At 39.6% G+C, this 20,808-nt stretch overlaps 1 protein-coding gene across 3 annotated transcripts in view; it reads left to right on the top strand.

Annotated features, from left to right (window-relative positions):
- Positions 1 to 20,808, top strand: part of ADAMTSL3 (ADAMTS like 3) — a 361,288-nt gene that overhangs the window by 107,725 nt on the left and 232,755 nt on the right. For all 3 annotated transcript variants that reach the window (XM_065906671.1, XM_065906673.1, XM_065906672.1), the window contains exon 4: positions 7,045 to 7,172. In XM_065906671.1, the coding sequence (XP_065762743.1) occupies positions 7,045 to 7,172 (128 nt within the window). The remainder of the gene's footprint in view (positions 1 to 7,044; positions 7,173 to 20,808) is intronic.

The following is a 20,808-nucleotide window of genomic DNA, read 5'->3' as shown; positions in this document are numbered from 1 at the left end:
CTATTTCTTCCTGGTTCATTTTTGGAAAGTTATACTTTTCTAAGAATTTGTCCATTTCATTGTTAAGCCCTTTTTATGGTCCAATTCTCACATCCTTACAGGACTACTAGAAAAACCAAAGCTTTGACTATATGGACCTTTGTCTGCAAAGTGATGTCTCTGTTTTTTTAATAGGCTTACAACATAGAGAGGGGGAGAAAAGCAAAAAGACTTCATTGAGATATGGAAGGAATGTTGTGGTCAAGTGAATCTCAGCAGCAGATCTGTTCGATCCAAGATGTGAAATGCCGACTGGGAGTGGTGATAAGTTGCTGCTGCTTTTGATTGGATTCCTGGTCCAGAAGGGCAGGCAAGGAGAATCTGGGAACAGAAGCAGGCTTCATCTGGGTCAGGCAGGAAGGAGTTCTGCGTGGGCTCCCCCACATCTTGAGCATATGGTTCTGGAAGCTATCGTTGTACATCTATAAAATGAAGATTGGTAATATCCACCTCAAGGGTTTGTTGAGAATGTTAGAAGCAATATAGGAAAAGTATTGGCAAGGATGGGCCTCCCTGGTGACTCAGTGGTAAAGAATCCACCTGCCAATGTGGGAGACATGGGTTCAGTCCCTGACCTGGGAAGATCCCCTGGAAAAGAAAATGGCAACCCACCCTAGTATTCTTGCATGGAGAATCCCATGGACAGAGGAGCCTGGCAGGCTACAGTCCATGGGGTTGCAAAGAGGTGGACACAACTTAGCAATTAAAACGGCAACACCAACTATGACAAGGATGCTCACTCTGTACAAACATGGTAGCTGCTTTGTGCAGGACCAGATTCTTCAGGTTTTTCTTTGTGCACATTTCAGAGTCTGGCCCAGAACAGGGTCACTGAGTGACATGATGTTGGTTGACTCAGACTTAGGGGTAAAGTCTATGGATAGGGTTCATGTGTGGATATGAGAGTTGGTCCATAAAGAAGGCTGAGAGCCAAAGAATTGATGTTTCAGATTCTGTTGCTGGAGAAAAAGACTCTTGAGAGACCCTTGGATAGTGAAGAGATCAAACCAATCAATCCTAATGAAAATCAACCCTGAATATTCATTGGAAGGACTGATGCTGAAGCTGAAACTCCAATACTCTGGCCACCTGATGCATAGAGTTGACTCATTTGAAAAGACCCTGATGCTGGGAAAGATTGTAGGCAAGAGGAGAACAGGGTGGCAGAGGATGAGACGGTTAGTATATGGCATCATTGACTCGATGGACATGAACTTGAGCAAGCTCTGGGAGACAGTGAAGGACAGGGAAGGCTGGCATGCTACATTCCATGGGATCTCAAAGAGTCAGACACGACTTAGTGACTGAACAACAACAACAACAACAAAGGATTCAGATAACAACTGACCTTATAAAATGTTAATAACAAGGAATTTAATTAATCACTTAATCACTTTTCAGACAGCTCATGTGGATGTCTGAGAAGAAGGAATGGGGAATAGTGGTACCCAACTTACAAACAGAAGTTGCCTCTTCAGGGTGACCCTCAGGTCAAATATGGAACTAATATCAGTCAAACATACTTTATTGTCACTAGATTTCAGAGTTGGAGCTGACCAGTCGGACTGCTAAATATCTCTTCTCTCAGGAGACTCACCACCAACATGCAGCCCAAGAATACAGACCCCACCCGAACATCTCTGATTCAATTCCTCCTGATGGCTGGCTTTTTCCCTCCCCACCAATCTTTCTGCCTCCTCACGCTTGATGATGGTGATTGGTTTTTGTTTCATATTTTTATTGTAATGTTAAACTGTGTTCACAGATTCCAAGTCTGATTAGTTGGCTGCTTACTTGGCAATAGGGTCTGCTTACTATTGTAAAAAAGCAGAAATGTGCATGTGGAATTCTGTAAGATGAGGGAACTGTGTCTAGCATGTTTATCGGAGACTTGGGTGGAGCATGGAAACTGCAAAGTTGAGCAAAGTGACTTGTCGATGGGGTGACAGGATCAGGGTTCAAACAGATCTCAGCAGGCTGGTATTCTGGGCCAAAACCAACAAGAGGAAATTCAGTAGCGGTTAATGTTAAGTCTTGTCTAAGTTAAGATGGGGGAGAGCTGGCTCTCCTGTCATTGTTTGGAGAAAAAAAAACATTATTTTGAAGAACAATAGCTAGCTTATACTTATTGAGACATTCTGGCTTCCCTGGTGGTTCAGACAGTAAAGAATCTGTCTGCAATGTGGGAGACTCAAGTTCGATCCCTGGGTCCGAAAGATCCCCTGGAAAAGGGAATGGCTACCCACTCCACTGTTATTGCCTGGAGAATCGTATGGACAGAGGAGCCTGGTGGGCTACAGTCCTTGGGGTCACAAAGAATAGGACACAACTGAGTGACATTGGGTGAGAGAGCGATTGAGACAGTCACTTATTACCTTTACTGAGATGCTGTGTGATACAGTCTATATAGATGGTATTTTATTTAAATACTGTTGGGAGTAAATTTATCTCTATTTTTCGATGAGTTTTAGAAAGGCTAAGAAGGCTATGACTTTTAACCAGAGTCATACAACTTTTAACCATTATGCAATACTGCCTCCATAATGAGATCCAATAAATGATGTGACTGGAAAAGGTAGGAAGAAAAGGGAAAGAAAGGAAGGGAGGGAAGGAGGAGGGAAGGGAGGAAGGGAAAGGGAGGGAATAAAGGGAGATGGAAACTTAGATTTCATCAAAAGAAACGGGGATAATAGGGATACTGTGTGGTCTGTATTGTTCTTAGATAGCAATGTTATATTCTGGATGCTACATTTTAAAATAAAAAATGTGGAGGCTGCAGAGTATGCAGAGAGGAAACATTCCTGAGACAGCTGGGACAATTGAGGGTACCAGCTGGTTTGAGAAATCTCAAGAAGAGTTTTTCTGTAGCAGAGGATGGAGACTCACCATCCACTGCTCTGGAAGGCTAAAAGTTCCAGAGAGGCAAGTTCTCTTTCACTATAAGGAAGAATACACACAAATATAAATGCTCAGAAATGACCCTGTGGCACTTTGTTCAGCTCCAAAAGAGGTTTTGTTTTTCTAAATGTTTGTGTTATCATTATTATCATCATGCTGTTGGCATCAAATGGAAGAGATGAAAAGTGTGTATAAAACGGGGATGTCATTGCTACTCTTGGGAAAAGAAGATAGATGAGATGGGCAGGAAGATTGGCTGGTAGGAAATAACAGTGGCATTTCAAAGCAAAATCTAACTGTCTTCATGGCCAGAGAGAGGAGAAAAACTTGAGGACCCCTTTGAGATGTCATTTTCTGTTTTCTTAGGGGAAAAAATAATGTCTTATTAATTCAATCAGAGAAACCAAAGACCTGCCTTTATAACTTGCCTATTTTAGTTATTTTAGAATCAAGAAACTTTTTTTTGGTATGTATAGGTGGGGAAGTTATGGAAAGAAACTCTAAACTGAACAGATGGGACAGTGGGAATAAAAACAAATTAAAACAATATTGCAATGAACTCTGGACTTTCACTTTAAAATATATATGATGATGTTTTTCAACTTTTCACATTCAACCTATCAGTGTATCAAGTGATAAAATGAAAAATCAATTTCAGCTGTGTATATTTTAAATGTTTACCTAAAATGATTTGAACTCACCACCTAAAAGCCCAGATGAATGTATTAAACTGCTTATTGTATTTTTTAATGAATTAAAACTTTATTTTATATTACATTATAGACAGGACACAGTTCTGTGTGGTGACATTTGGTGTAGAAAATTGAACTGAACAGTGGTCTAATTAGAACAGTAAATAATATGGGTTTAATTAGCCCTTATCCCCGATGACAGACTTGATCAGTTGCCAGATATTTATTCTTTCCTTTCACTTGACTTTTGCTGAAATATTGCCTCTAGTAGGGCTGCTTACTGTGCTATAAATAGGTGACTTGGTAAGAAGCCAGGAAACCGACTGACCGGTGAGACGTGGGTAAAAATTATTGGAAAACCTCCTCCTTGCTAGGAGTCATTATTTCTTCATTTCACATTCGAAGGTCCTTTCTGCAGATCCCACTCTTAATTTTTTATTTATTTTTTTGGTTGGATGAGGTAACTTGGCCTAAAGGCTTAAGGAAATCTGTGTAATATCTAGTGGAGTCTCTTGCTACAGTTTATTAGATGTCAGGGTTTCCTGCATAAACTCTCCTGGTCTCTAACATAGGACTCACTTTTGAAGTCCTGTCTGACCTGAGCTTTTCTGTATGTCAACAGGATGTGGTTTTGTTTGTTTGCTTGCTTGTTTTCTATTAAAACATTAAAGTGTTGGCTTTACAAAAAACTTTACAAAATGCAGAGACACAAATAGAAAAGAAGTAAAATTGCTCAGCATCCTTCCACCTAGAGGTAGCAGCTGCTAACATTTTAATTAATCTCTGACTCTTTTCTCTGGACACCCCTCCCATAAAAGGTCTGACGCAAGCATGACAAAACATTCAATTTGATGAAGCCAGGTGGTACTAGAATGGGTGTTTGTTTTCTCCAAACTTCTATGGACATTCAGTGATTGCCTTTTAACCCCCAAATTTTTATTGCAGGCAGATTCTTTACCACTGAGCCACCTGGGAAGCCCCTTTAACCCCCAAATTTTTAAAGAGAAATGTCAAATCCACCCATTCTAGTACCACCTGGCTTCATCAAATTGAATGTTTTGTCATGTTTGCGTCAGATCTTTTATGGGGGGTGGGAGGAGAATAAAACATTCCTTTGGCACTCCTTTTATGTGTTTCCCCAACAGCCTTCACTCCTCATCTTGTTCCCTCCATCCTTAGAGGCATCTTGGTGGTTTTCTTCCAGCCCATATGCTTGTGCTTTTATTGCTGCATTTTCGTGTGGATATTCACATTTGTTGGTGGTGTTTAGTCACTAAGTCATGTCTGACTCTTTGCAACTGCATGGACTGTAGCCTGCCAGGCTCTGTCTATGGGATTTACCAGGCAAGACTGTTGGAATGAATTGCCATTCCTACTCCAGGGGATATTTCTAAGCCAGGGATCGAACCTGCGTCTCTTATGTCTCCTGGATTCGGAGGCAAATTCTTTACCTCTGAGCCACCTAGGAAGCCTGGATATTCACATACTTATCCCTTTATCTATAAGTGAGATAGAAAATGCTGTGTGTGTTTCCATTTTCATGTAATTAAATCTGTTAGTCTTTTCCTTTAGGAATTCTACCTTGGTTGATATATCTAGGACAGTCTTTGTTACATCAAGTCTGTGTGACTTTTAGTCTATAACTTTTCTACTATTTTACAGTTTTCACATTTAAAATATTGATTTCTGGAATATATCTGAATTAATTTTGGTGTATCTTGTGAAGAAGTTATCTATGGTTTTCTTTTAAACCATTCATCACACTGGCTTGTGGTTCTATACTATGTCCTTATACTTTGGTCTGTTTCTGGGCTTCTTAAGAAAACGTAATAGATATGAATGCTTATTGCTATGCCAGTTCTATACTCTTTTAATTGAGGCAATTTCCTTCTAATTTCCCATCTTTTACAGTTTTTTCTTGGCTCTTGTAGACATTTACTCCACTGATTGAACTTTAGAATCATTTGTTAAGGTCCAGAAAACCCCCTTTTGGGATTTTGACTGGAGTTGTTATGAATTTATAGATGAATTTGGAGAGAATTAACGTTTTGCAGTACTGAGTCCAGCTATCTAGGACTATGGTATGTTTCTCCATTTCTTTGAGTCTGCTTTGGTCCTCTGTAAAGTTTTGTAATTTTATTTAAGTAATACACATCACTTCTTTTCATTTCTATGTGTATGTGTGCTCAGTCACTCAACTGTATCTGACTCTTTGCAACCCCATGTGCTGTAGCCCACCTGGTGCCCGTGTCCATGGGATTTCCCAGGCAAGAATACTGGAGTGGGTTGCTGTTTCCTTCTCCAGGGTAACTTCCTGACCAAGGGATTGAACCCATGTCTCTTACATTCCCTGCATTGGCAGATGGATTGTTTACCATTGAGCCTATATCCATCTATATGTTTAAAAAATTTTAAACTCTCCCAGTTCTCTTTTCTCTAACATATCTTGATATAAGGGCTTCCCTGGTGGTTCAGATAGTAAAGAATCTGCCTGAAATACAGAAGACCTGGGTTCGATCCCTGGGGCAGAGAGATCCCCTAGAGGAGGAAATGGCAGTTCATTCCAGTATTCTTGCCTGGAGAATCCCATGGACAGAGGAGCCTGGTGGGCTACAATCCATGGGGTTGTAAAGAGTCAGACATGACTGAGCAACTAACACACACACACACACACATACACACACACACACACACACACTATATTGATATAAATCAATGGTAGCAAGTCCAGAAAACAAATTAAACCAACTGTATTCATAATTGAACTTTCTCTATTTTCTTGGACCCTGAAGCTTTATCTATTTTGCCTTCTTGGGGTGGAACCTCTCTCAGGAGGTGAGAATGCCTTAGGTACAAGCTAGGACCCTGCTATGAAGTTATAAAACAAATTAATAATAATAAATATTATTTTTAATATTTAGCCAATGTATTTAAATGTTGAAATGATAAAATATCACATTTAAAACTGAGCTGGGAAACCATCTGGATAAAACCCTCATAAGTAGAAAGGTACTCATGTGCCTCTAGTTTCCATATAAAACTATCTTATGTGTGGGACTCCCTTGGTGGCCCAGTGGCTAAGACTCTGTGCTCCCAATGCAGTGAGCCCCGGTTCAATCCCTGGTCAGGGAACTAGATCCTGCACGCCACAACTAAGAGTCCACATGCCCCAGTGAAGATCAAAGATACCGTGTACCAGCAGTTAAGACCCAGTGCAGCCAAATAAATAAAGAAATATTTTTTTAAAAAAACCCCAGCTTTCGTGTGTGTTTGATGTAACCACTCTGAAGCAAAGCACTTTCAGGCAACTTTAGTGTTTGTGAACAGCTTAGACTCAGACTCTGGAAAAACTAGGAAAGCCTTTGGGATATCTCTAGCATTTTGTCTATAATTTACTGTGCTTTCCACTTTCCAGACCTCAAGAAACACTCGTTCAGATGAAGAGAAAGACAGCAACTGGGATGCTTGGGGCGACTGGAGTGACTGCTCGAGGACTTGCGGGGGAGGAGCCTCATATTCTCTGCGGAGATGTTTGACTGGCAGGTAAGTGGCGGCTTTATCTACTCTTCTCCGTGGGACATCAGCGCCTTTGGATGGGTGGCGTTGGGAAGACAACTTGGCTTCATGGCTTTAGGAAGTACTGTGCTGGTGGTATAACATCTGCAATGTCTAAATATTTGGTGGCTTCCCTGGTGGCTCAGATGGTCAGGAGATCCCTGGTCGGGGAAGATCCTCTGAAATAGGAAATGGCAACCTGCTCCAGTATTCCTGCCTGAAGAATTCCATGGACAGAGGAGCCTGGCGGGCTACCGTCTGTGGGGTCCCAAAGAGTTGGAAGTGACTGACACTTTCAGATAGGAAAAGAGTGGGGTTTATTTGTGTTTGTCTTTTACTTTTTAAAAGTGGTGTGTGCCTCCCCAATCACCAACTAAATATAAAAGCCAAACCCCATATATTAGAGCATTTTATATTTCCTTGGCATCATCCCTCATGCCTTGCCCCCATAAAAAATATATCCTGTGATAAATGCCAAGGCAATAATTAGGGAAAATAGAGGGGATAAGACTACTTAATCTCAAAATTTTGATCAAGGTTCCATTTGAATCACTGGTATAAATGGTCATTATTCAAATCAAGGATCAGTTAAACACCATAAATTCCACTTATCCACTGGCAAAAGAGATAAAGGCAAAATTAAAAAATAAAATGGTATATACTTGTATTTGTTAAAAAAGAATTAGAGGAATATATTAAGAACCATGAATGGGCATTTTCACCTTGTTGTCATTCAACCAAAATGCTTCCATGCTTATAACTTTATTTAACAAGTGCTTTGATTTTGCCTAGAATATGATTTTTTCCAAGTGGTCTACCTCAGTGTGAATTTGTGTCTTCTCTCTTCTAACTGTGGTTGGCTGCTACTGGAAGGGCTTCAAGTTAGGAAGGGCAACTCTTCAGCCTTTTCTGCCTTCTCTGTACTTACTCAGAAAAAGAGATTTTGGCAAGAGGAGAGGAGGAGGAGTAGAGTGCTGCCATGACTTGTGTGTGTGTGTGCTCAGCTGCTTGGTCGTGTCTGACTCTTCGAAACCCCATGGACTGTAGCCTGCCAAGCTCCTCTGTGCATGGGATTTCCCAGGCAAGAATACTGGAATGGGTTGTCATTCCCTTCAGGGCTTCTTCCCAGCCCAATTATTAACCCTCACCTCTTGCATTGGCAGAAAGATTCTTTACCACTGAGTCACATGGGAAGCCCCTGCCATTAATTTAGGGAGCAGGTATTGATGCTATCTGGTTAGGAGTATTTAAAGCTACTTTTTATCTATTGTGAGCACTTTGATGGATTTCTCTGAGACGTTATCTCCTCCTTCCCCACCACCCAATCCCTTGGGATCCTTTGCATGCAGTTCACTTGAGATGTAGTATTCACAGTCCTCTAACTTGGTAATGCTGCTTTTTCCTATTCTAGGACACCTAGACATGTCCCAACCTCTCCCTATTTATGTATACTCACCCCCTCAGCAGCTGTCTTGGTATGTTTGTTCCTAACATAACTCACACTGACTGTCTTGCACGCAGTCCGCATCTGGTTCATTGGAAACCCTCCTGTGAACTTTGCTAAAGAAACTCCCCAGTTCTAGAAGCCAATACGGCAACACTTTATCTGCTTACACGGTCCACTGCAGCTGAGCTCTCAGCCCTTAGGTATCTCAAGTGTGAATTAGATACCAACCAACTGCAAGAGCCACCTATTGAACTCTTCAGCTGGCATTCCCCAAATTTCTTCCTCTTGACTGGGGGTTAGCAGATCGAAGCCCTTGTCTCTTGTCTTTCTGTTACAGCAGACTGAGGCTTAGGCTCACAGAATAGATTTCTCAAAAAAATCTTCAGAAATCTTTATATACCCAAGTCTCCAGCTCCAAGATGTTTTTATACCTTGGTATGGGCAAGGAATTTAACAATTGTGAATTAAACTAACACAGAGGGACTTCCCTGGTGGTCTAGTGGTTGAGTTCACCTTGCAACGTGGGGGACGTAGGTTCAGTCCCTGGTTGGGGAACTGAGATCCCACATGCCATGGAGCAACTAAGTCTGCAAGCCACAACTACTGGCTCTCTCTCCAGAAACCCAGTTCCACAACTACAGAGTCTGTCCATTGCAACAAAAGATCCCACATGGCGCAATGAAGATCCTGCAGGCCGCAACTAAGACCCAACACAGCCAAATGAATAAGTGAAAAAAATAAACTAGCACAGAACTTGCCCTCATGGTTCTTATAGTCTAGAGGAACAAACAATAGACAAGTGTGTAATCAAATTATATGAAATTAACATTTTGTCAAAGGGGTAAATAATGCCAACACAGGGAAAGCCTCTATACTGAGAGTCTCTTTTTGAGACTTGACTGCTTAGAGGAAGTGGATTATATGAGGATGGAGGGTAATGGGCCATAAAATCCAGATACTGGAGCCAGCATATGTAAAGTTGCTGGAGCAGGAAATGAAAAGAGACTTTTATTCCTGAAAGGGAAATAGGGAAAAAGCAGAAAGGGCCAATGTTGAAGAAGGAGGTAGATTAGTAGACTGCGGAAAAGAATCTCAGATTTTTGGATTTCAAATACTAGGAAACTGTCCAAAAAGAAAAAGCATATTTGGAACTGATATAGGTTGTCAATATTTTATTTGGTCAAATAAAGGCAAAAATAAAAACAAATCAAAAATTCAACTATGGTCCACTATCACAGGCTTTTCAGGAAAGAATTACAGTCAGAATTTTTGCATTTAAGCATTAAAAAGTAGACATAGTCTTAGATTAAAAGACTTGCCTTTAAATTGAATTCATATAGGTTTATAAAAATCTACTTTTTTTGTCCTTATTTGTCTCACTTCACTTTGGACCATGCTTTGGATGTAATAAAACTATCACAGATATCAGCAGTTTAATGATGGGTAATTTAGAACCAGAAGTGAAAGTTGCTCAGTTGTGTCCAACTCTTTGGAACCCTATGGAATATACAGTCCATGAAACTCTCCAGGCTAGAATACTGGAGTGGGTAGCCTTTCCCTTCTCTGGGGGATCTTTCCAACCCAGGGATCGAACCAAGGTCTCTGGCATTGCTGGCAGATTCTTAACCAGCCAAGCCACCAGGGGAGCCCAGGAACCAGAAACTGAGAAGTCAAAAATATTCATGGACTTAGAACTTGAGACTGCCAGATGCCTGAAGGCAGTGATATGCAGAAAATGACTTTATCTGAGTCATATTTTTTATCCAGGCATTTACCAGTTTTTAAGCAGTAAGAGGCAGAGAAGTCAAGCAGAAAGCAGCTTCTAAGAGGCTGAGAAACTGACCAGATTTATTGGCAGTTTCATAGTCCTAGGACATAAAAATTGGAATTCAAAGCTATGGTAAACACCTCAGGTGATAGTTTGTATCCTTAAATAGACTAGATATTACAAAGACTGAAACCCAGTCTTAATTAATTCAACCCTAACTTGAATAATGAAATTTGTTGCGGTTTCAACTGCCTCCAAGAAGCTTAAAAAAACACGCTAGAGGAAGATGACACCAACAAGAGAGTATACAAATTTTTATAGATTATGCCAATAATTCAGTAAAACATTACCAGTCTTACCATGGGACAAGAACAAGAGGAAAATCAGATGATAGAAATAGATACTAGAGTTAGAAACAGGTCCTAGGACCTGTGTATCAAAAAAACAAAACAAAACCCTTGTAATAAGTATTTACAAAAATAGATGGCAGGATATAGGATTTCACCAAAGAACTGGAATCCATAAAATGGAATTGTATGGGAATTTGAGGATGGAAGCAAATGATAACTAAAATCATGAACTAAACAGATGGCCATAATAGCAGATTAGAAACAGCAGAAGAAAGTATAGATTTGTAGAAATATCCAGGTTAAATTACACAGGGAAAATGAACAAAAATAGAATAAGGATGAAAATGTATGGATATAAGATGAAAAGGTCTAAACCATTTATAATTGGAGTCCTAAAAGGAAAAGTGAGATAGACAATAGGGTATAAGCACTGTTTGAAGAGATGTGTGTGTGTGTGTGTGTGTGTGTGTGTGTGTGTGTGTGTGTGTGTGTGTGTGTGTGTGTGCGCGCGCGCGCGCGTGTGCACATGCTCATTCAGTCTTGTCTGACTCATTGTGACCCCATGACTCTGGACTGTAGGCTTCTCTGTGAGATTTTCCAGGCAAGAATACTGGAGTGAGTTGCCATTTCCTCCTCCAGGGGATCTTTCTGACCCTGGGATCGAACCTGTGTCTCCTGCAAGCTTCTCTTTTGTGTAAGTGAATAGTATATTCGTGTACCATCCTTTAATTCAGTCTTATTCATATGTATATTGAAATTTCTGGCTTGTGTATAGCCTCTATGAATTTTTAGCTATGATGTAGACATGTTAACCTATTAATATGCTTTGTTGGTTATTTCACTAGGCAGTTATAAGAGAGAGAGAGTTCAATATATGTGCTTGGATGACCTTCTCTACTTAAAATCTTTCATTCCTTCTTTTATTTTGCTGAACTTTACCTCTGGTAATTTCAAAATTATATATGTGTGTATATATATATATATATTTATTTATACATTGGATTGTAGCCCACTAGGCTCCTCTGTCTATAGGATTTTTCAGACAAGTATACTTGAGTGAGGTGCCATTTCATTCTCCAGGGGATCTTCCTGACCCAGAGATTGAATCCAAGTCTCCTGTGTCTCCTGCATTGCAGGCAGATTCTTTACTTGCTGAGCCATTCTGTTTTTATATTTCTGATGATTAAATTTAAGATGTTTGAAAATCATACTTTAATAATTACTTTATAACTATCAATGCCAATAATAAAATACTAGTCTCTTTTTATTTGTAAGTCAATGCATGTTCTATGCTTTCCTTCTTCATTTCCACTCAGTGGGATTTTGTTATTATAACTTCGGATCTTATACTCAATTTCTTGGCAGCATTTATCCCCTTTTTATCTTTTCTTTCATAATCATATTTCAAACCATCACTGAAACTTAATTGAGTTTGTATACATATATTATTTCAATGTTCATTGTCAGTACTTTCAGTTCTTCTTTCTGAATCATCACTTTGTTGGCAGGGATATGTTTTGAGCTGTGCTTCTGGAATTTTAATGCACATATGAATCACCTAGGGATCTTGTTAAAATATAAACTTCGATTCAGTAGGTCTGGAGTGGGGCCCAGGAGTTTTCATTTCTAATGAATTCCCAGGTGATGTCAATGCTGCCTGTCTGTGGACCACACTTCAAGCAGTGAGACTTTATAGCTTTCTTAATTTCAGGAAAAAGTTGTGGGTCTTATACTTTATGAATCCTTCTATATCTGAAAATGTTTTTCTCTTGACTTCACACATAAACAGTGAATGGCTTATTTGGGTACGAAATTCCTGAGACCTCTCAGGCTGGCTTTTTTTTTTTTTTTGACTCTTTTTGGTAGTTTACTGTTTGTTCTGCCTGGCTGCCTATGGAAGGCTTTATTTTTTCTCTCAAGAGTTTTACAATGTTGTTTCTATATATCAGTCTCTTATTTTTTCTTGGCACATGGTGGCCATTTTTATTGTACAGATTTAGATCCTTTTTCATTATAGGAAAAGTTTTCTTCTATTATATCATTTACTGTTGCTTCTTGCCTTTTTGTTCTGTCCTCTTTTTCATGAATGCTAGTTATTTCTGTTCATCTACTTTTACTCCAGCCACTTTCATCTATTTATTTTCCTGTGTGTTTGAGAATGATTTTCAAGATCCTTGCCACTTGAATTTTTTTTCTAATTTATTTTCTAATGATGTTTGAAAATACTGCTATGGTGCATTTGTTAACTTACATTCTTTCCTTCATTTTAAACACGGTCCTTCTTTGTGTATCTATTGTCTTAATCATCTGCATCTTGTCATGTATTCTTTTGTGTCTTTTTTAGTGTGATATCTGGCTAATTCTTACTTATTCTTCATGGTCATCTTCATTTAGGAAATCTATCTTGACATCTGAGCCTAACTTTGATGTTCCTCTCTTATGCTTCTCATTATTGGCAGGTAAGACTCCTTTTAGGGAAGGGACATTGACTTTACCACTCTAAGGTCTAACATCTAACATGTGATTAGGACTCAAACATTGTTACTTGAATGGGTAAATAAGTAAATGTGTGCTCACCTATCACTTCCCACCTTTTGTCAGTGCTCTTCTTTCTGCCTGAAGCATCCTTTTTTCTCCTTTTGGTTGTTAACACATAGTTGACTTTGGAAACTCCTTTGAATCTCCATTTCTTCCTTAAAGCATTTGTTGGCAGTTTCTACCATTTTCTAGGTTAGATGCAGTACTTCTGTGCTTCTATAGGATCTTGTGAATATGGTTTTATCAGAGTGTTTATTTTATTGTGTTTAAAAATTTTTTTAAATAATTAAAACAAAATTTTAGGTGGTATACATGTATTTTTCCTCTCTGTGCTGTGCCCCACATTACCACTGGCATGTAGTGGAAATTTAGTATATTTTATTCCATTAATAAATAGATGAATGAATTATTAAATCCCGGACTGATTTTAAAAAGCCTTCTTGACTACAGTATGGCTCTAAGGGATAGGTAAGAATGGGTAATTTTGTGAATAATATTGAAAACTATGTTAGAGATTATACAATTTTAACAAAAAGATATTTTTGTTTTAATTTTTTTTATAATTTTTAAAAAGTTGTATATGTATGTATTATTCAGATATTAGACTTAGTTTTTCTCTCTTTGTCCATTTGCCCTACTTTCTGGGAGATTTATCTGAACTTACATTCCAATTCTCTAGGTAGCTTCATTTTTCCTCATTCTCTTTTTTTTTTCCTGAGATATTTTTTGTTCCTTAATTTGTTATTTTTAAAAGCAATCTGTCCCTGGTTTTCAGATGCAGTATCTTCTCTTTTCTCTCTGAACATATAGAGTTTGGGAAGGGGGGTTGGTTTTCTTTCCCTTGCATTGTCTCAATTGTTTTTGAATTACTGTTTTCTGTCTTGCTTGTGTCATGATATTTCATGACAAAGACTTTTCTAAGATTTCTGGTGATCCTTGTTGGTTGTTGTTCATATTTAAGGAAAAGAGGTGTGAGCTTAATTTTAAGGAGATATGGCTGGTCTATCTCATTGCCTGATGATGTTTTTTAGGTATTTTTATTTGTGCTGCTCTGATTTCTCAGTCAAGGATCCCCTGATTTCAATATTCTAGGAGACAAGAGGTCCAACCAGTCCATCCTAAAAGAGATCAGTCCTGGGTGTTCATTGGAAGGACTGATGGTAAAGCTGAAACTCCAATACTTTGGCCACCTCATGCAAAGAGTTGACTCATTGAAAAGACCCTGATGCTGGGAGGGATTGGGGGCAGGAGGAGAAGGGGCAACAGCGGATGAGATGGCTGGGTGGCATCACTGACTCGATGGACATGAGTTTGAGTAAACTTCGGGAGTTGGTGATGGACAGGGAGGCCTGGTGTGCTGCGATTCATGGGGTCACAAAGAGTCGAACACGACTGAGTGACTGAACTGAACTGAGGAGACAAGTGGGGCATAAAGCTGGGCCCAAGTTGATTTATAGATTCATTTCACTCAAAATTCTTGCAAAGTTTTATTTTTGTAAATTAAATAAGATTATTCTAAAATTTATATCAAAAGGTATAAGGCACAGAATACTTAAAAAAATTTTGAAAAAAAAATACAGTAAAAGGAATCAGTCCACCTGTTGTAAGACTTACATAGCCAAAACTGTAGTATTAGTACCTAGATCAATGAGAGAAAATATTTACAAACCATGTATCTGATAAAGGACCAGGATTTATATTAAGAACAAAACAGTCAACAATTAAAAAAATAAAGAATCCAATTAGAAAATGAACAAAAGAGCTGAGCAGATATTTCACTAAAGAGGATACACACATGGTAAGTAGGTACTTGAAAATGGGCTTAATATCTCTAGCTGTTGCTGCTGCTGCTAAGTTGCTTCAGTCGTGTCTGACTCTGTGTGACCCCATAGACGGCAGCCCACCAGGCTTCGCCATCCCTGGAATTCTCCAGGCAAGAATATTGGAGTGGGTTGCCATTTCCTTCTCCAATGCAGGAAAGTGAAAAGTGAAAGTGAAGTCGCCCAGTCGTGTTTGACTCTTAGCGACCCCATGGACTGCAGCCTACCAGGCTCCTCCGTCCATGGGATTCTCCAGGCAAGAACACTAGAGTGGGTTTGCCATGTCCTTCTCCACTCTAGCTGTTAGGGAAATGCAAATTAAAGTCTCAATCCAACATTATTACATATATATCAGAATAGCTTTTTTAAAAAAATAAAAAAATTGACAAAATGAAATGCTGGTAAGAATTCAGATAAACTGAATCACTCCTATGCTGGGAGTGAGAATGTAAAACAGTATGGCCACAGGCAGTTTCTTAAAAAATTAAACATGTAACTACTGTATAACCCAGCAGTTGTATACCTAGGCATTTATCCCAGAGAAATGAAGACTTGTTTTCACATGGAAACCTGAATGTTTTTAGCAGCTTTACTCATAATATCAAAAAAAAAAAAAAAGGAAACAACCCATATGCCCTTCCAGTGGGTGAATAGGTAAACAAACTGTAATATATCAGTACCTTGGAATACTACACAGCAATAAAAAGAAATGAATCACTGATAGATGCAATGACCTGGATGACCATACAGTTATGTATTGTGTTTTTCACACATCATGAATATTTACCATTTCAATGTCCCAAGGCTATGAGTATTTTGATAACTAAGAATATACTATACCAACTCAATCTGGAAGGTAAAAAATGTAATCCTGACTTTCTTACAACAAAAATTTCAGAAAGTACAAAAATGGCAACAGGCCTCTAGATAAAGATATTGGCAGAATTATGATTAAAACACTGCAGTATTAACTAAAATTCATAAACAGAATAATGTTTAGATAGTCTGAACTTGTCTAAAGACTGATGGGTACAGAACCCTTCTCTCTGTACATCCTTCCCTGTCCCTGCTTCCCCACCACCCAATGAACTTACTTTTCTTGGAGAGTTTACTCAAGTTTAACAATTCCACTCCCCAAATACAACCAGTCCTATGAATTAACAGAAAAAATACTTAAAAGGTATTACTTTAACTCTACTTTCAACATAGGTTGTATACTAGAAAACCTAGATGTTTCAAATAAGGACTTGTTTGTCCACTGTATACACAGTAGTATTGAATAAACTACACACGTGTAACAATGGTTATATTTGAAAGTGTCTTCTATGAAGGAATATTCTAGCTTAGAACCCTTCATTTCTCCCAGTTCCTCCTATTTGCCATCCATCCAACAGTGGCGGAGTACACTCACTTGTTTCACTTAGATGTGATTTACAATTTCCTTTTCAGAAGACAGCCTTTCAATGAATTATATCACAAAGTATACAAAACATATTAATTTATTAACTCCACTTTAACTCATACATTGGGCTTCCCTTGTGGCTCAGCTGATAAAGAACCCGCCTACAGTGCAGGAGACCTGGGTTCGATCTCTGGGTTGGGAAGATCCTCTGGAGAAGGGAAATGCTACCCACTCCAGTATTCTGGCCTGGAGAATTCCATGGATAGTCCATGGGGTCACACAGAGTCGGACATGGCTGAGCAACTTTCACTTCACTTTATCATACATTGGCAACCTCTTTAATATCTACAGACTAGCTATTGTAAAATTGGGACCCATCTGTCCAGTACATACATAATATATACAGCAAAGGTAAATGAGATACATGTAGCACATAGAACAATGGATAAGTTGAAAGGTTTCTAGTACACACTAGCAAAACATCTTTGCAATCTTCCCTCCTACCTTCTTCAACCCAATGGATAAGCACAGAGTGTACTGTTTAGAGAGGAGGTTTAACAATCCCATTTACAAAGACAGTGTTTCCCATCAGTTTTTAAAAGCTATTTATAAGAAGCATTATCTACTACTTCTACTTTTAAACACATTAAGCACTTCTAAATATCTAAAAGACTAGATATTGTCTTTTATTAGATACTTGTAAAAGTAGACTAGATACTTGTCCATTATGTACACAGCACTGCTAAATAAACTTTCACCCATCTAAGTCTTGAACAAGACAAGAAATAGTAATTATTTGGGGGCTTCTCCAGTAGTTCATCAGGTAAGGAATCCACCTGCAATGCAGGAGACATAGGAGATGTGGGTTTGATCCCTGGGTCAGGAAGATCCTCTGGAGGAGAAAGTGGCAACCCACTCCAGTTTTCTTGCCTGAAAAATCCCATGGACAGAGGACCCTGTTGGGCTATAGTCCAAAGAGTCACAAAGAGTCAGACATGACTGAGCATGAGCACAAGAGAAGACACGTAACAGTGCTTATCATCTAGGGTATCTTCTAAATATGACCAGTTTGGCTTGAACAATTCCCTCCCTCACTTCCTCTCTCCACCACCAATCAAGTGGACAAGTACAGGCATGTGTAATGCTTAGAGGCAACTGAACAAATTCATATCCAAAAGTCATTTACAGAAGACAAGCTGGCCTATGAACTTCCACACAATGTGTACAAAATGTGCTAATTTTATTTAAAATGTGCTAATTTTTTTTTTACTGACTACTTTGTTAGTCACTGGCAACCTCATTCACCCCCATCTTTCAACCAGTGCACAAATACAATGCAGTGTTCAAAGAGGTGGTTTGGCCACACCCCTCAAACAACAATATTTCACAGGAATTTTAATAAAAAGATGTTTACAAAAGCAGAGACTTTGTTATTGTTTAGTCGCTCAGTAGTGTCCGACTCTTTGTGACCCCATGGACTGCAGCATGCCAGGCTTCCCTGTCCTTCACAGAACACCTCCTGGAGTTTGCTGAAACTCATGTCCATTCAGTCGGTGATGCCATCCAACCATCTCATCCTCTGTCATCCCCTTCTCCTCCTGCCTTCAATCTGGAAACTAGATGTTGCAAAATTAGGACTCATTTATCCATTATATACACCACCAAACAAAATGCATATAACATACAGAAAATGGTTTGGTCTGAATATGTCCAGGTATGGACACACTAGCATATTACCTTTTGCAGTTCTTTCTCTCCCACCTCCTCCAAACTACAGAACAAATACAAACAACAATATGGAGGTGGTTTAACATTCAACACTCCCAAAGACAATAGTTCCTATGAATTTGAGCAAAAAGATATTTACAAATGATATTTTATGACTTCTACATTAAACTTATGTCAGGCACTTCTAAACATCTAGAGGGATTAGATGTTTCAAATAAGGACTTCATTTGTCCACTATATACAGAGCAGTCTTGAATAAGCTGCACACATGAAACAGTTATAATCTGAAAATGTCTTCAAAATACAGGCATTCTAGCCTAAGATCAAGCCCTTTCCCATCTCTCCCCCCTCCACCAACCCAGAGGGCAATAAAGCTCAATTTTTCAGAAGACAATCTTCCCTGGAAATTTTCACACAAAACGTACAAAATGTATTAACTTACTAACTCTATTTCTGTCGTACACTAGCAATCTCTTTAACGTCTAGAAAGACTAAATGTTGTAAATTAGGACTCACTTGTCCCTTATATAAACTATATACACAGCAAAGTGAAATAAAATGCACAAACATAAAATACACAGTGCTTAGTCTTGCCCCACTATAAACACTCAGGCACAGAGCTCTTTGCACTTCCTTCTTCCCCTGCTACCCCCAGTGTCAACCAGTGCATAGATACAATGCAATGTTCAAAGAGGTGGTTTGGCCACCACCACCACCTCCAACAGTATTTCAAAGGAATTTTAACATAAAGATGTTTACAAAATGTCTTTTTACTACTTCTAGTTTTACTACTTCCATATATCAGGACTTCAGAACATTTAGAAAGACTGCTGCTGCTGCTGCTGCTGCTAAGTCGCTTCAGTCGTGTCCGACTCTGTGCGACCCCATAGAAAGCAGCCCACCAGGCTCCCCCGTCCGTGGGATTCTCCAGGCAAGGATACTCGAGTGGGGTGCCATTGCCTTCTCCGTTAGAAAGACTAGATATCACCAAAAAGTACTTATTGTCAACTATATTTATACAGTGGTGAGGAATAAAACGCACACACAGAACAATGGTTATAATATGGAAATGTCTTCTAAGGATGGCCAGTCTGACCTAGAACCTGCTTTACTTCCTCAATGTCATCCATTCCATCCCACTGGACATGTCCATCCCACTGGACAAATGTGGGCCTTGGGGGCTCCTGAGGTCGCTTCTAGAGATGGTCAAACAACTCCATTTAGAAAAGTCATTTCCAGAAGACATGTCTTTTCTATGGTTAAAAAAAAAGGGGGCATTTACAAGATAGGTGATTTTCTAACTTGACTTTATCGTACTTCAGCAACCTCTTTGCATCTAGAAGGCCTAGATACGGTTTTCTTTTGAAAGGTTGAGGGGAAAGCTGAGAGCAGCTTTTTCATATTATAGACATAGGCCTTCTATAAATGGACAGTAAATCTTCCCAAAGGGCGATGGGCAGTAACTATTGGCTGCATGCGGTAAGTTATTCCATCATTTCTATTAGTATCTTTCGACGTCAAGGACTTGGTAGAATCACCACCAACTGCCGAACCGTTCATTTCTACCTGTCACCCACCGCGGCTCCGCTCACCTTTCTGGGTCGATAAAGCCTTTGTCTGCCCCCACGCGGTGAGCGGTCACCTCAGGTACCCGACACGCGCGGGTGCCTCGCAGACGCTTGGCCTAAGCCCTGCAGCCTTGGGCCAAGAAACCCAGTGGTTGGTCAGCGAGATCCGGGCGCCGAGCGGCCGCCGCCATTAGGCTGCAGAGGTGAGGGTGAGGGTGAAGTTTGCTGCGGCTTCCAGTGGGTGGCGGTGGTGAGAGCTCTGAGGCCCCGCAAGACAGCCCAAGCTGTCGAGTGAGTGCGCCCCCAGTTCACCTACCCACCGGGGGTCCCGGTTAGCCCGCCCGCAGGAGGTCCCGGCCTGCAGGCCTCTAATTCACCTGCCCACCGGAGGCCCGAGGACCTGGAGGGCGCCGGGTTGAAGGCCGCCATCCATTTTTCACCGCGCTCCCTGTGGGAACTGTGTGTAATAGTCTTGAAATGCAAAGATTATAGACATGTAGAACAGATCAGTAATTGCCTGGTATTAAAGAAGAAGTGGGGGTGGGTGGAAAGAAGGTACGGACTATAGAAAACAATTTAAGGGATCCTTGTGATCCCTCAATACAAGAAGTGTTCTGTGTTGATTGAATTAACGTCAACCATACAGCAATTTAAAAACTGGTGGAGAAAGGATGAATATTCTATACGTGGGGTTCAAATATGATTATTAATATCCAAAGGGAAAATATTGGGAAATGTCAATCCGTTAAAGAATAAATTCCAGGTGGGTTAAAATCTGCTTATGGAAAGCCAATCTTGAAAACATTTAGAAGAAGAATATATAAAATATCTGTATGATCTCTGGGTGAGTTTTGTGTCCTTAACTAAGACACGAAGGGCATAAGTTACAAAGGAAAATATTTATAAATTCAAGCAGACTAAGCAAACACCTTTGTATCATAAAAATATATACTATAGGGACCTACCCTGGTGGTGCAGTGGTTAAGACACTGCACTTCTGCTG

Source organism: Muntiacus reevesi, chromosome 15 (genome assembly GCF_963930625.1).
Source record: "Muntiacus reevesi chromosome 15, mMunRee1.1, whole genome shotgun sequence".
NCBI classification, from domain to species: Eukaryota; Metazoa; Chordata; class Mammalia; order Artiodactyla; family Cervidae; genus Muntiacus; species Muntiacus reevesi.
The sequence above is the reverse complement of the archived record's forward strand: the minus strand, read 5'-3'. Positions and strand labels throughout refer to the sequence as shown.